Source organism: Lipotes vexillifer, unplaced genomic scaffold (assembly GCF_000442215.2).
Source record: "Lipotes vexillifer unplaced genomic scaffold, Lipotes_vexillifer_v1.1 scaffold437, whole genome shotgun sequence".
In the NCBI taxonomy this organism is placed as follows: domain Eukaryota; kingdom Metazoa; phylum Chordata; class Mammalia; order Artiodactyla; family Lipotidae; genus Lipotes; species Lipotes vexillifer.
In genome coordinates, this window is record NW_006785990.1 from 438,176 (window position 1) to 454,893 (window position 16,718).

Genomic DNA, 16,718 nt, shown 5'->3' on the forward strand with positions numbered 1-16,718 from the left:
TATAAGCTCTCTGAGAGTGAGGAGCACCTCTCTCTAATTCTCATAAGCACCCACAGTGCCTCATAGGTGTTTGGTACATGGATGCTAAATGAATGATAGATGGTCAAGAGTTACAGGTCCAGGAAGGGAAATAGGACATAGAGGAAGAAGTTAAAGACCACTGAAAAATCACAGCCTGAGTTCTCTGGGGTATTGGAAGAAGGAAAGTTTACGGAAGAAATCAATAGGTATTGCAAAGTAGGGAGAGAGTAATTTGATCTGAGTCTTAAAGGATGTATAGGAGTTTGAAAGACAGAGATAGGGAGAACTAGGGTCCCAGCAAGCTAAAACACAGTTATAAATGCTGCAATTCAAGTTCATTCAGGTGATGAACCAAGCTATGTCCCCAACCCCCTGCACTCCTCATAATGACATGCACTGACCTGTTATCAAGTCCTTAAATCTGGATGCTTCCTTGATTAAGTTCCAGAAACAAACTTGCCCACAGAACATTAGCTGATTGTTAATAAGAAGAGCTATCTTTTAAGAGTTCCTGCTCTATGCCAGACCCTGTGAAGGGTCATTTCTGGTGAGTTATCTCATTTAGGCTTCATAAATGTCCCATGAGGTGTTTATCACAAACTCTATTGAATACATGAGGAGAATAAAGTTCAAGGAAGGAAGTAAAACAATTTGCCCAAAGTCAAAGAAGTGGTCAGCACTGGAGTCAAATCCTATCCATGGTGTGTTCCCAAAGGTTGATCTAAAACACAATGGTACCTCGCTGCTTTCTCAGTACTGCTCTCCAAAGGCACTCTCTGTGTAGCCCCAAGTACCCCCACATGGGGCTTTGAAAAGGGCTGAAGAATGATATTACACAACAAAAATGTCTTCACCTATCTGTAGCCATAAGTGTTAACTCTCATAGATTCCTTTTGGGCTGAGAAAGGAAAATAGATATATTCTGATTAACAAACGGAAGTACATTTCTAGTAAACATGGTTTGTTCCTTTCAGATACTACTCATATGACATGCATTAACTTATTTGTGTGGGCTTTTCCAGGATTCTTTCATTTTTTCAATAGGAAATTTTATATTATTTTTAAAATTTATTTTAATTAAAAAAAACTTTTTGGCTGCATTGGGTCTTCGTTGCTGTGCGCGAGCTTTCTCTAGTTGCGGAGAGAGGGGGCTACTCTTCGTTGTGGTGCGTGGGCTTCCCACTGCAGTGGCTTCTCTTGTTGTGGAGCACAGGTTCTAGGCGTGCGGGTTTCAGTAGTCGTGGCACGCGGGCTCAGTAGTTGTGGCTCGCGGGGTCTACAGCGTAGGCTCAGCAGTTGTGGTGCCCAGGCTCAGGTGCTCCGCGGCATGTGGGATCTTTCTGGACCAGGGCTCGAAACTGCGTCCCCTGCATTGGCAGGTGGATTCTTAACCACTGCACCACCAGGGAAGTCCCATAGGATATTTTAAAAATAAGGTGCTGGGCTTCCCTGGTGGCGCAGTGGTTGAGAGTACGCCTGCCGATGCAGGGGACACGGGTTTGTGCCCCGGTCAGGGAGGATCCCACATGCCGTGGAGTGGCTGGGCCCGTGAGCCATGGCCGCTGAGCCTGCGCGTCCGGAGCCTGTGCTCCGCAACGGGAGAGGCTACAACAGTGAGAGGGCTGCGTACCGCAAAATAAATAAATAAATAAATAAATAAAATTAAAAAAATAAAAATAAGGTGCTGATATGGAAAATAACATAAAGGGAAGAAATTTAATAATAAATAATAAAAATTTTATAATAAGACTTTCCACACAAGATTATATTACTACTTCCAGATTATTTTTAAAAAGTCAAATATTGCTGGAATTCAGTCATGTATTTAGCATTTAATTAGTGCTGAGTGTGAAGAGGAAAGGTGAGAGAGGGGCAGTGTGGCATAGGGAATATATTTCTTTTCTTTATATAAATGTATTTATCTATTTATTTATGTTTTTATTTTTGGCTGCTTTGGGTCTTCGTTGCTGCTCACGGGCTTTCTCTAGCTGCGGTGAGGGGGAGCTACTCTTTGTTGCAGTGGTTTCTCTTGTTGCGGAGCATGGGCTCTAGGCACGTGGGCTTCACTAGTTGTGGCTCGCGGGCTCTGGAGCGCAGGCTCAGTAGTTGTGGCACATGGGCTTAGTTGCTCTGTGGCATGTGGTATCTTCCCAGACCAGGGCTTGAACCTGTGTCCCCTGCATTGGCAGGTGGATTCTTTTATTTTTTTAATTTATTTGGTTTTTGTTTTAATTTTTGAATTTTCTTTTATTTACTTTTTATACAGCAGGTTATTATTAGTCATCAGTTTTACACACATCCGTGTATACATGTCAGTCCCAATCGCCCAGTTCATCACACCACCACCCCCACCCCCCGCAGCTTTCCCCACTTGGTGTCCGTACATTTGTTCTCTACATCTGTGTCTCAACTTCTGCCCTGCAAACCAGCTCATTTGTACCATTTTTCTAGGTTCCACATACACGCATTAATATACGATATTTGCTTTTCTCTTTCTGACTTACATCACTCTGTATGACAGTCTCTAGATCCATCCACATCTCAACAAATGACCCAATTTCGTTCCTTTTTATGGCTGAGTAATATTCTACTGTATATATGTACCACATCTTCTTTATCCATTCGTCTGCCGATGGGAATTTAGGTTGCTTCCATGACCTGGCTAGTGTAAACAGTGCTGCAATGAACATTGCGGTGCATGTGTCTTTTTGAATTATGGTTTTTTCAGGGTATTGGGATTGCTGGACCATATGGTAATTCTATTTTTAGTTTTTTAAGGAACCTCCATACTGTTCTCCATAATGGCTGTATCAATTTACATTCCCACAAACAGTGCAAGAGGGCTCCCGTTTCACCACACCCTCTCCAGCATTTATTGTTTGTAGATTTTCTGATGATGCCCATTCTAACTGGCGTGAGGTGATACCTCATTGTAGTTTTGATTTGCATTTCTCTAATAATTAGTGATGTTGAGCAGCTTTTCATGTGCTTCTTGGCCATCTGTATGTCTTCTTTGGAGAAATGTCTATTTAGGTCTTCTGCCCATTTTTGGATTGAGTTGTTTTTTTAATATTGAGCTGCATGAGCTGTTTATATATTTTGGAGACGAATCCTTTGTCCGTTGATTCGTTTGCAAATATTTTCTCCCATTCTGAGGGTTGTCTTTTCGTCTTGTTTATGGTTTCCTTTGCTGTGCAAAAGCTTTTAGGTTTCAGTAGGTCCCATTTGTTTATTTTTGTTTTTATTTCCATTACTCTAGGAGGTGGATCAAAAAAGATCTTGCTGTGATTTATGTCAAACAGTGTTCTTCCTATGTTTTCCTCTAAGAGTTTTACAGTGTCCAGTCTTACCTTTACGTCTTGAATCCATTTTGAGTTTAGTTTTGTGTATGGTGTTAGGGAGTGTCCTAATTTCATTCTTTTAAACTTAGCTGTCCAGTTTTCCGAGCACCATTTATTAAAGAGACTGTCTTTTCTCCATTGCATATCCTTGCCTCCTTTGTCATAGATTAGTAGACCATAGGTGTGTGGGTTTATCTCTGGGCTTTCTACCTTGTTCCATTGATCTATATTTCTGTTTTTGCGCCAGTACCATACTGTCTTGATTACTGTAGCTTTGTAGTATAGTCTGAAGTCAGGGAGCCTGATGCCTTCAGCTCTGTTTTTTTCCCTCAAGATTGCTTTGGCTATTCGGGGTCTTTTGTGTCTCCATACAAATTTTAAGATTTTTTTGTTCTAGTTCTGTAAAAAATGCCATTGGTAATTTGATAGGAATTGCATTGAATCAGTAGATTGCTAGTACAGTCATTTTGACAGCATTGATTCTTCCAATCCAAGACAACGGTATATCTGTCCATCTGTTGGTATCATCTTTAATTTCTTTCAACAGTGTCTTATAGTTTTCTGCATACAGGTCTTTTGTCTCCCTAGGTAGGTTTATACCTAGATATTTTATTCTTTTTGTTGCAATGGTACATGGGAGTGTTTCCTTCATTTCTCTTTCAGATTTTTCATCATTAGTGTATAGGAATGCCAGAGATTTCTGTGCATTAATTTTGTATCCTGCAACTTTACCAAATTCATTGATTAGCTCCAGTAGTTTTCTGGTGGCATCTTTAGGATTCTCTATGTAAAGTATCATGTCATCTGCAAACAGTGACAGTTTTACTTCTTCTTTTCCGATTTGTATTCCTTTTATTTTTTTTCTTCTCTGATTGCCGTGGCTATGACCTCCAAAACTATGTTGAATAATAGTGGTGAGAGTGGACATCCTTGTCTTTTTCCTGATCTTAGAGGAAATGTTTTCAGTTTTTCACCATTGAGAATGATGTTTGCTGTGGGTTTGTCGTATGTGGCCTTTATTATATTGAGGTAGGTTCCCTCTATGTCCACTTTCTGGAGACTTTTTATCATAAATGGGTGTTGAATTTGTCAAAAGCTTTTTATGCATCTATTGAGATGATCATATGGTTTTTCTTCTCCAATTTGTTAATATGGTGTATCACATTGATTGATTTGCATATATTGAAGAATCCTTGCATCCCAGGGATATATCCCATTTGATCATGGTGTATGATCCTTTAAATGTGTTTCTGGATTCTGCTTGCTAGTATTTTGTTGAGGATTCTTGCATCTATATTCATCAGTGATATTGGCCTGCAATTTTCTTTTTTTGTGGTATCTTTCTCTGGCTTTGGTATCAGGGTGATGGTGGTCTCGTAGAATGAGTTTGGGAGTGTTCCTTCCTCTGCAATTTTTTGGAAGAGTTTGAGAAGGATGGGTGTTAGCTCTTCTCTAAATGTTTGATAGAATTCACCTGTGAAGCAATCTGGTCCTGGACTTTGCTTGTTGGAAGACTGTTAATCACAGTTTCAATTCATTACTTGTGATTGGTCTGTTCATATTTTCTGTTTCTTCTGGGTTCAGTCTTGGAAGGTTATACGTTTCTAAGAATTTGTCCATTTCTTCCAGGTTGTCTATTTTATTGGCATAGAGTTCCTTGTAGTATTCTCTTAGGATGCTTTGTATTTCTGCGATGTCTGTTGTAACTTCTCCTTTTTCGTTTCTCATTTTATTGATTTGAGTCTTCTCCCTCTTTTTCTTGATGAATCTGGCTAAAGGTTTATCAATTTTGTTTATCTTCTCAAAGAACAAGCTTTTAGTTTAATTGATCTTTGCTATGGTTTTCTTTGTATCTCTTTCATTTATTTCTGCTCTGATCTTTCTTTCTTTCTTTCCTTCTGCTAACGTTGGCTTTTGCTTTTTCTTCTTTCTCTAGTTCCTTTAGGTGTAAGGTTAGATTGTTTACTTGAGATTTTTCTTGTTTCTTGAGGTAGGCTCATATAGCTATAAACTTCCCTCTTAGAAATGCTTTTGCTGCATCCCATAGGTTTTGGATCGTCGTGTTTTCATTGTCATTTGTCTCTAGGTATTTTTTGATTTCCTCTTTGATTTCTTCAGTGATCTCTTGGTTATTTAGTAACGTATTGTTTAGCCTCCATGTGTTTGTGTTCTTTACGTTTTTATCCCTGTAATTCATTTCTAATCTCATAGCGTTGTGGTCAGAAAAGATGCTTGATATGATTTCAATTTTCTTAAATGTACTGAGGCTTGATTTATGACCCATGTGATCTATCCTGGAGAATGTTTCGTGCACACTTGAGAAGAAAGTGTAATCTGATGTTTTTGGATGGAATGTCCTATAATTATCAATTAAAGCTATCTGGTCTATTGTGTCATTTAAAGCTTGTGTTTCCTTATTTATTTTCATTTTTGATGATCTGTCCATTGGTGTAAGTGAGGTGTTAAAGTCCCCCACTATTATTGTGTTACTGTTGATTTCCTCTTTTATAGCTGTTAGCAGTTGCCTTATGTATTGAGGTGCTCCTATGTTGGGTGCATATATATTTATAGTTGTTCTATCTTCTTCTTGGATTGATCCCTTGATCATTATGTAGTGTCCTTCCTTGTCTCTTGTAACGTTCTTTATTTTAAAGTCTATTTTATCTGATATGAGTATTGCTACTCCAGCTTCCTTTTGATTTCCATTTGCATGGAATATCTTTTTCTATCCCCTCACTTTCTGTCTGTATGTGTCCCTAGGTCTGAAGTGGGTCTCTTGTAGACAGCATATATATGGGTCTTGTTTTTGTATCCATTCAGCAAGCCTGTGTCTTTTGGTTGGAGCATTTAATCCATTCACGTTTAAGGTAATTATCGATATGTATGTTCCTATGACCATTTTCTTAATTGTTCTGGGTTTGTTTTTGTAGGTCCTTTTCTTCTCTTGTGTTTGCCACTTAGAGAAGTTCCTTTGGCATTTGTTGTAGAGCTGGTTTGGTGGTGGTGAATTCTCTTAGCTTTTGCTTGTTTGTAAAGCTTTTGATTTCTCCATCGAATCTGAATGAGATCCCTGCCGGGTAGGGTAATCTTGGTTGTAGGTTCTTCCCTTTCATCACTTTAAGTATATCATGCCACTCCCTCTGGCTTGTATAGTTTCTGCTGAGAAATCAGCTGTTAACTTTATGAGACTTCCCTTGTATGCTATTTGTCGTTTTTCCCTTGCTGCTTTCAATAATTTTTCTTTGTCTTTAATTTTTGCCAATTTGATTACTATGTGCCTCGGCGTGTTTCTCCTTGGGTTTATCCTGTATGGGACTCACTGCGCTTCCTGGACTTGGGTGGCTATTTCCTTTCCCATGTTAGGGAAGTTTTTGACTATAATCCTTCAAATATTTTCTAGGGTCCTTTCTCTCTCTCTTCTCCTTCTGCGACCCCTACAATGAGAATGCTGTTGCCTTTAATGTTGTCCCAGAGGTCTCTTAGGCTGTCTTCATTTCTTTTCATTCTTTTTTCTTTATTCTGTTCCATGGCAGTGAATTCCACCATTCTGTCTTCCAGGTCACTTATCCGTTCTGCTGCCTCAGTTATTCTGCTAGTGATTCTTTCTAGTGTATTGTTCATTTCAGTTATTGTATTGTTCATCTGTTTGTTTGTTCTTTAATTCTTCTAGGTCTTTGTTACACATTTCTTGCATCTTCTCGATCTTTGCCTTCATTCTTTTTCCGAGGTCCTGGATCACCTTCACTATCATTATCCTGAATTCTTTTTCTGGAAGGTTGCCTATCTCCACTTCATTTAGTTGTTTTTCTGGGGTTTTACCTTGTTCCTTCATCTGGTACATAGCCCTCTTCCTTTTCATCTTGTCTATCTTTCTGTGAATGTGATTTTTGTTTCACAGGCTGCAGGATTGCAGTTCTTCTTGCTTCTGCTCTCTGCCTTCTGGTGGATGAGGCTATCTAAGAGGATTGTGCAAGTTTTCTGATGGGAGGGACGGGTGGTGGGTAGAGGGGACTGTTGCTCTGGTGGGCAGAACTTAATAAAACTTTAATCCGATTGACTGCTGGGGGGTGGGGCTGGGTTCCCTCCCTGTTGGTTGTTTGGCCTGAGGCAACCCAACACTGGAGCCTACCTGGGCTCTTTGGTGGGGGCTAATGGCAGTCTCTGGGAGGGCTCACGACAAGGAGTACTTCCCAGAACTTCTGCTGCCAGTGTCCTTGTCCCCAAGGTGAGCCACAGCCACCCACTGGGCAGGCGGATTCTTAACCAATGTGCCACCAGGGAAGTCCAGGGAATATATTTCTTAAACTTGGAGTCACTCACACCTAACTTCAAATCCTGATTCTGCCACTTACTAAGTGATATTGAAAAGTCAATCCATTTCTCTCAGCCTCTGTTTCCTTATCTGTAAAATGGAATGATATAAGTTGAAGTACCTGGCAACTTGTCCTCCAACCCTTTCCCAACATTCACCCCCAAGGTCACCACATCCTCAAGGCAGCAGCATCTGACACCAGTGAGCTCTCCCTCCTCTTTGAAATAATTTCTTAATTTGGCTTCCAGGACTCCACCCTCTCCTAACCATATCAATACTCATATTAAATTATCGAAGCACTTTAATTAAAACGTAGTGTCAAGAGATATGGGGACATATGTATACGTATAACTGATTCACTTTGTTATAAAGCAGAAACTAACACACCATTGTAAAGCAATTATAGTCCAATAAAGATGTTAAAAAAAAAAAAAACCCGCAGTGTCCTAATGAATAAAATAGCAAGATCCAAGTAGGAACGGCCTTCAGGAAACATACTTTAAAGAAACAAATAAGTTAAAAGGAAAAGAATGGAAAAAACTATATTAGGCTAACACTAGTCAAAATAAATCTCCAATAGCTTCAGTAATATCAGATAAAGTATATTTCAGAGCAGAGGACATTTCAGAGCAGAGGGACAAAGAAGGTCATTCCGTAATGATAACAGGACATAAAAATCTTAAACATTTATGCCTCTTGTAACAAAGCTTCAAAATATATTAAGCAACAACTGATAAAGGTGCAAGGAGAAGTAGGCAAACTCAAAAGTAAAGTTGAATATTTTGATACCCCACTCTTAGTAATTGATAGAATAGACAAAATATAATCAACAATACAGAAGACATAAACAGCACTATCAACAAAATTGACCCAATTGACATTTATAGAACATTCCTCACAACAGCAGATTACACATCCTTTGCAAGTGCACAAAAAGAATTTACCAGCAAAGACAATATATTGGACTATATATATCTATATATATATAGAGATAGATAGATAGATAGATAGATAGATAGGACTATCAAATAAAGTCTCAATAAATTTAAGAGGATTCAAGTAATAATCAAGAATTCAAGTAATTCAACTATGGTCCCTGACCACAATGGAGCTAAATTAAAAATCAATAAGAGAAAGATCCCTGAAAAATCTTCAAATATTTAGAGACTATTGTAACACACATCTAAACAACCCATGGGTCAAAGAAGAAATCAAAAGGTAATACAGAAAGTATTTTGAACTGAATAACAATGAAAATACAGCATATCAAAATTTGGGAGATGCCATTAAATCACTTAAAGGAAGTTTAAAGCAGTAAAGAAAAATAAAGTTCTCAAATCAATAATTTCAGCTCCCCCCCCCCAAGGAAGCTATAGATAAGGATGGCAAATAAACACCTGAAAAGATGCTCAGTATCGTTAGTCATTAGAGAAATGAAAACCACAACCATAATGAGGTGCCATTACACACCACTACAGTGGCCAATATCAAAAACCCTGATCAAACCAGGTACTGAAGAAGATGTGGAACAACTGGAATTCCCATATAACCTGGAAGTTTCTTAAAGAATTCAACGTACATCTGCCATGCAACACTGCAATTCCACTTGTAAATGTGTACCCAAGAAAAATGAAAGCCTTTGTCCATACAAAGCCTTGTATATGAAGGTTCATAGCAGCCTTATTTGTAATCACCAAAAATCTCGAACAACCCAAATGCCCATCAAGGGGTAAATGTATGTCCAAATTGTGGTGTAGTCATACAACTGAACATGCCTCATCAATGAAAAGAACTATTGTTGCATATTGCAATATGGGTAAATCTCAAAATAATTATCTGGAGGGAAAGAAGCAAAATAGAAGAAAAGAAGAGTATGTACTCTATGATTCCACTTACATAAAACTCTAGAAAATACAAATAATCTGTAGAGCCAGAAACAGACTACCTGGGGAGGGGGTAAGGTAGGACAGGGGTGGGGATTACAAAGGGGCATGAAGACACTGTTGGGGTGATGTATATGTTCACCATCTTCATTGTGGTTACAGTTTCACAGGTGTATACATATGGCAAAGAAAAATTGTACATTTAAATATGTGTGTTTACTGTATGCGAATTAAACCTCAATAAAGTGGTTAATTTTTAAGTAAAAAGTAGATTTGAAAAGTGATGCTCAAAAACAGTGCCTGGTTCCATCTAATGTCTGATAAACAGCAGCTCCTGTTCTTCATTCTGGGTTCTCAGTGGGCTACATACAGCGCTGGCTAAGATGTGGTCCCTGTCCTCAAGGACTCCTCAGTGGGGCTGGGGAGAGAAACAAGTGAATCGATTACAATAAACGTTAATTGTTTTGGAGTGTTGCTAAATGAAATTTGCAGATGGTAAATGGTACAGGGACTTAATATCCGAACAGAATTGGAATCTTCAAAATGAAAGGAAGAAAAAAAATTAAATCTTTACCCTCCCTCTTCCCCTCTGTGCCACAAATAGAGATTTCTTAAAGCTATTTGATTCAGCATGCAAATCATGGGCTAGTTATTCTTGTTTTCTTCAATTAGTATATTAGCATTTCTCTCCCCTACATTATGCATGTGTAGCCTAATCTCATTTTCATTTGCTTTAACTCAGTGTGTGTTTGGGGGTAGGGATGGTTTGAAAGTCTAGAGTGATGTTCTCTGGACTGTTGACGGGAGTAGTCTCCTCTGGGGCAGGCCAAGGTCTGTACCCAGAGGGTCCTTATGGAATGTTTGTTGGTGGCAAACCAGTGAAGGTGGTAAGGTGGGGGCCGGGTCCTGAGGGGCAACAACAGGAGAACGCTCTGGGCAGAGGGGGCTATGAAGAGGTCCAGACACTGGGATGACCCTGCGCTTGGGGTGGCAGAGATGTCTTACGATACAGGCACAGCACCTCTAGATGACAAGCAACGGCAGGAACTGAGACCAGAGAGGGCTCTGAAGTCAGCTCGTGAACAGCCTCATAGACCACGTGGAGGAATCTGAACTCTATGTTATGGACCCTGGCAGCCTACCACCTGCCAAAGACCTATTCCAGCATACAGGTGAGCAGATGTCAAGAGAAAAAGCACATGAGTGTGTCTCAAACACAAATGCATGTGGCAGTCAGAGTGCACCACTTCATCCCTGGAAAGCACAGTATGCATTAGAGATGGAAGATGCCTGCAGGAGACACCTGTTTCTTGCTGTTTAACTTACCCGCCCTCTTTGATCACAGAACCCTTTTTCCACAAAGCACCTACGAATTAGCAGAACATGTGTTCCCCCGAGCCCAGTGTGGAGACCGCTGCAGGAAGCCTGGCCAGTGCTTCCCCTGCCCTCCTCCCTGGCTGCTCCACCACCTGCCAATGGCCTGTCCAGGGCACAGGGGAGCCTGTGTGCCCGAGAGGAAGAGCTTGTACCCCACAGGACTTGAAATGCAGGCACAGGAAAAGGAGATGCAATGGAACATGAGGTGCTGACAGCGGTAGCTCTTGAAGCAGGATCACAGCTTTCTGAGTTCCTGAAGGATTGGGAGGTTATAAATGCCTCTTCCTCTACATGTAGGCAATTAAACAAGGTGAGGAAGCAGGAGGCAGATGCAGAGCAGGAGGCTTAACCCAGCACCTCCTGTGTGTGTGAGCCCCCTCAAGCTGGAGGCTCTAGGGAGCTTGACAGAAAGGAGGTCCAGCCCTCACTTATAGGCTGTTTGGGAAGCCAGGCACATGCATCAAGGCCCCAACACAGCAAAACTGGGGTGAGGAGTACAGGATGCCAGGAGAAGGAATAACCCTACTGGGAAATCCAGGAAGACCTTTTGGCAGAGGCAATGTTTAGCAAACTCTTGCAGGAAAGGTAAGTCCTTGATAGTCAGAGACAGGCATTCCAGGAAAAAAGGAAAATCCTAGCAAAGGTCCAGAGCCAGGAGAAGAAAATAAATTAGAGGAAACAACAAGTCACCCACTGCTTGCATGGATGAGCCATGGGAGAGTGGGCAGACGGTAAGAAGTAAAAAAGCATGGAAAGGTGTGACGGGGTCATCCTGGAGCAGGTTCTGAAGCAGGGAGCAGGATGTGGGCTTTTCTCCATTGGCTAGGGAGCCAACAAATAGGATGGAGACACCAGTCCCTGGGATTGGAGCACTGGGTGAGAACCAGGTTGGGGGGAGGATCATGAGTTCTGAGAGAGACGCACTGAGCTGGAGGTGGTCATGGGGCTTCCAAGTGGCTGAGTCCAGAAGGCATCTCGATCCGTGGGTCTGGAGCTCAGAGAACAAAGATACGGGATGTGGGGGTCGTGGACCTAGGCTGGCAAGGAGGCAGGGGGTGAGGGCCTGACGGTTGTGACTCCTCCCTCCTAGAGCCCACCTCCCCCTGGGCCCCTGCTGAGCCACAGAACACAGCTCAGAGCATCACTTGCTGACAAAACCTAAGTGCAAGGGCTATGCATGTGCTTCTGCATTTCTTGAACCATTTCCAGCAAAGCTTGCTTTTGTTTCTATGTCTGGAGGAACTAGTCTAACCATGAGAGCTGTCCAGTAACAAATGGAGTGCTTCAAGTCCCCTTCACAGATGGTTCTGGAAGAGGCTGGAGAGACAGACATATTCCATAAAAGAATTTCCTCCAAACAGTTCCCAAGACACCAGGCTATGAGGCAGATGTGCCCTGCCTGGACACAGAGCCTCTCAGGGAGGGCATTCTCCACTGCGTCCTGACTCCACCCAGCACTGAGGACACCTGTGCATCACTGGGCCAGAGCCACATGGACACGAAGCTCTCCAGACCAGCTGATAAAGAGGTTCTGGGAGCCAAAGTCAAGTCTCACTGGTCCTGAACTGGTGGTAGCTTCCGATGAATGACCCAGAGCTGTCCCCTCCATCCCTGAGCCCCCCATCTTAATTGTTGCCTTTGTCTTTTCTCAGAGGCTGGCTGGGAAGTACGATTCAAAGCAACGTGTCCTACCCTATCCTAAGTACATCGACTTGCCTGTAACCAAACCTTTTTAAGAACCTACTCTTGGCATGGGGTATTGGGGATTCAGTGGGGAGCTGGATTCTGACCACGTCCTCAAGGGACTCATGGCCTAGTGGCCACCTTGACTAATGTTTAAATTTGCTTTCCACACGTTCTTTTGAATCCCCCATCCTCCTCCAAACTAACGTGTAATTTAATCAATCAATAAAAATAGAGTTTACACCCCAAAGCACACCTGCTTGCCAGTGTCCCCCCAGTGGAGCCCAGAGACCTGTAGAAAATTGTCAGTGAGGCTCACATACTCACAAACCTTTCTCTGTATCCAATTACCCCTTCTCCAAATAAAACAGGCTTGTGACATGCAACACCAATATTCACTGGTGAAGGGGTAGACATATTAAGAAAACCACTGCATGAAGAAAGCAAACAAAAATATGTGCCCTTGAATGTTTATCTTGAATCCAGGAAAATATATTAAGAAAGTCAAATACAGACAGAGAAACTGGAGGACAGAGCCTGTAAGGAATGAGGGAAGCAGGGGGTGGAGTCGGAGGACCGCCTTGGAGAAAAACATGGTAGGAAGAGGCACAGACCTGAGCTCATCTGATGGACTGAACTTCCTCCAGAGGAGTGGGGAGCAGCTCAGGAAGAGGGAAGATGGCGCCCCGGTGTAGATGCTGTATTCTGGAGACAATGTTGGAGCTACCAAATGCCTGCTCCTCTTTTTTTCCTATTTTATTTTTCCCTAGCCATCACATCTGATAAATGGAAAAGCAACTGGGAAAATATTTGTCTGCGGCTCTTTGAATAAAGCCTAGAAATCTAACTGTCATAAGAAGAACAGGACTTGTTCCCAATGGGGCCATGCTGTAATAGGAAACCGCAGTTCTGAATATGGCTAGCTCCTAAGGATAAGTCAACTTAGAGAACATCTTAGCCATTAACCAGAGGCCACACTGGGGTCTAAGGGTCAAAGCTTTACAAAAGGACCCACCTTTAGATCGCAGGCTTCAGGAATGTCCACGAGCTGACACCAAGGCCAGCCCAAGAGTGTCCCTGTCAGTATGCATACCTGAGCCCTACTGACTGACCTTATTGAATTAGACCCTGACCATAGGTTAAGGATCGTTGTCAGGGCCTCATGCATGATGGTGTCCTTTGGTGGAAAGGGCTCTGGAACCAGACAGTCATCATACAGAATCCCAAATGCACCATTCAATAGCTGTATGACCCTGAGCAAGTGATTTAACCTCTTGAACCTCCCTTTTCCCATCTGCAAAAGGAGGATGGTAATAACTGACATACAGGGTTGTTGATGAAGATAAGGATGTTAACAAACACAAAATGCCCTGACAAGTGTTTGGCCTCCCCATAGAAAAGGAAATCAAGAAAGAGGGAGGTCACTTCTGGAGGAAGACACACTTATCCCAGGGACAGTCACATGACTGGCGTGCCAGCTCACAGGGTGCACTGATGACTGGGGTGGAACACAGCCATCCTCTTGGGTGAGGCTGTTCCAGTGTGGCTCTGACAGGTGTGCCCACACCTGATGCCTCCCAGTGGCACTAAGTAAGTCCTGGGCTCCAGCTGCCCCGGCAATGCCCTGGGGGCACTTCACATTGGCTAGTGTTAACCCCAGCCCTCGCAAGGGAATAAGAGGGACAGACAAGAGTGGGAGTGGGTCGGGATGCAGGGGAGAAAAAAGGAAAGAAGTTAGAAATGTAAAAATAGAGCACTTTTTGAAGACCGGCAATAGAGAAACACTGGCTATCCAATTTGGAGGAGCCGCCCTAAAATAAAGCCAGCACTAGATATTTGCCTTAAGTGGTACATAGAATGCATCCTTCCCCAAAAACAAAAGAAACCTATAAAGACGATGGCAAAGCCCAGAGGATCAAACTTCCCAGGGACCATGGGGGACTCTGTCAGGCTCTGAAGAAAGGGGAGGCGGCTGTCATGTCCCTTCTCCTAATCACCAGCACAACCATCCACGACCCGAGGGAAAGGGACAGTTACCTCGCATGTCTCCCACTGGCCCGTGTAGACGTGGCGCTAATAAGATATGAATTTATGGACAAACCTCGAAAAGTGGGCCTTGCAAGCAGTTACTGTCAGATACTACCTGCGAAATTATAAAATCAGCCACCCCAAGCTCTTTCAGCCATAGTAGCACTGAGCCGATGAAGAAACACACATCATAAAAGCATAAATTACCTGCACAATAAACCTTGCATCTTCTAGTATGTGGCCATTAGAAATCGATTAGTTAATTTAGGAGCAACGGAAGGCCACAGGGCTGATGAAAGCCCGTGCCAGGAAGCACTTTCTAGAGTCAGCTGTGTTAACAGCTGGCTAGGGTCACCAGGCTGCCCTGGTGGGTGCTTCCTGAATGGATGTGCAGGCAGAGGGCATGGCATCACAGGCCACTGCCGTGTAATGTCTGCAGCGTGGAGGTGGCCAGGACAAGTTACTGGTGTAATTGGTGGAGAGCAGACCAGGCTGCAGTGAAACCTTGGTGTGCCCATTCCTCCCAGGACCCAAACCAGTGGAATGGCCAGTCATGGGAGAGATTTCCCATTTACCCCCTTTAAATGGTTCCACTGAACCGTGCCCTGACTAGCTGCACAGGGGGTGTGCACACACATACACATACACACACACACCTATACACATACACATATACCCATACTGACATGCACACACACACTTATGCACACACATCCACACTCTCACAAATATATACAGTTACACACTCACACCCATGTACTCTTATATACACACCCTCACAGAGAGTCACATAACACACATACCTTCAACCTCCTGCAGGAAATGCAGCCTCCATCCCTTCTGCATTCCTTTGCCCACCCCCTCTGCACCCCATTTTCTAACCCGCCCTCATCTCTCCCTGACTGGCGACCTCCCCTCACTCTGTACATCTAATGCCTGACACCACTTCTCACTGACTCTTGACTTCCTCCTGGACTCAGATCTCCACTCTTCCCCTGGTTTCCACCTGCTCCGGCTGAGTATCTTGGCAAGTTCTGTTTACCTCTCTCACCTGTTGTCTTGCACGGTGGAGCCCTGGAATCTATTCCAGCACCAAGGATCACTCTGCACTTTCCCAAGGGGCGGGGGCTCAGTGCAGGCCACGCCCCTCACCATCCTGGGGCTCTTACCTCATTCACAAAGACCCAGTGGCTGTCCTTGGAAGCCAGGTTGGTCTCCACGGCCTGCAGAGAGAGAGAGAGAGAGAGGAAAAAAAAAACATGACCAGAAGCAAGCCAGAAGATGGCAAACGCACAGGATGACTGCCGAGATGGAGTTTGATAAACATTGTTTCTGGAAAATTTTTTCCGCACAAAGCACGCCGTCCCCCTGGGGCCAGCTCTGGCTGCCTTAGCTACAAGACGCATCATTTGAACATGGACATCTGATTTCCTGCTGTTCTTCGGAGCTCTCATACGCCAGTCCAGTTCCAGTAGGCGTCACAGGGCCATGGGTGGGGACATCCCTCCCCTCTCTCCTCTTGGAGAATGCCTGCAAACACCTTTCTGGAGGGGTGCTCAGGGAGGAATGTCTCATTACTTGCCTGAGGCTAGAGAATCAGGAATCTGGAACAAGGGATTTACAGCAGCTTGTCCAGCCTAGCTGAACAACACCCAGGAAGATGGCAGCTCACAGCTGGGGCTCTGAGCTGCCTTCAGCTCTAAAGAACCCATCAAGGACCCTAGAACTGGCTCTTTTTTGCTCCGGGGCAGTGACCCCCATCCCCATCATTCTCTCTTAGAGCATTTTGTTCTATTTCTTTATAGCACTTGCCGTGTCTGTACTTGAATAATTATCAGCTTATTTATTTTTTATTATCTATCTCCCTCACCAAGTTGGGGGTCTCCATGAGGTCAGGGGCCATATCTGTGGCTGTCACATTTGTGTCTCAAAACCTTACACTATAACTAGCACATAGTAGGTGTTCAATATATAAATGAATACTGTTGTTGAAGATATGAAGTATAGGAGGGTGAAGCAGATAGGACCCAGTTACTTATTTTGTTTCTCATATGTTTTCATGAGTGCTCTTTC

At 43.1% G+C, this 16,718-nt stretch overlaps 1 protein-coding gene across 1 annotated transcript in view; it reads right to left on the reverse strand.

The window, feature by feature from the left end:
* GRID1 (glutamate ionotropic receptor delta type subunit 1) overlaps positions 1 to 16,718 on the reverse strand; it is a 686,100-nt gene that overhangs the window by 246,298 nt on the left and 423,084 nt on the right. Inside the window, exon 6 of the mRNA XM_007458349.1 lies at positions 15,815 to 15,868. Within this exon, the coding sequence (XP_007458411.1) occupies positions 15,815 to 15,868 (54 nt within the window). The remainder of the gene's footprint in view (positions 1 to 15,814; positions 15,869 to 16,718) is intronic.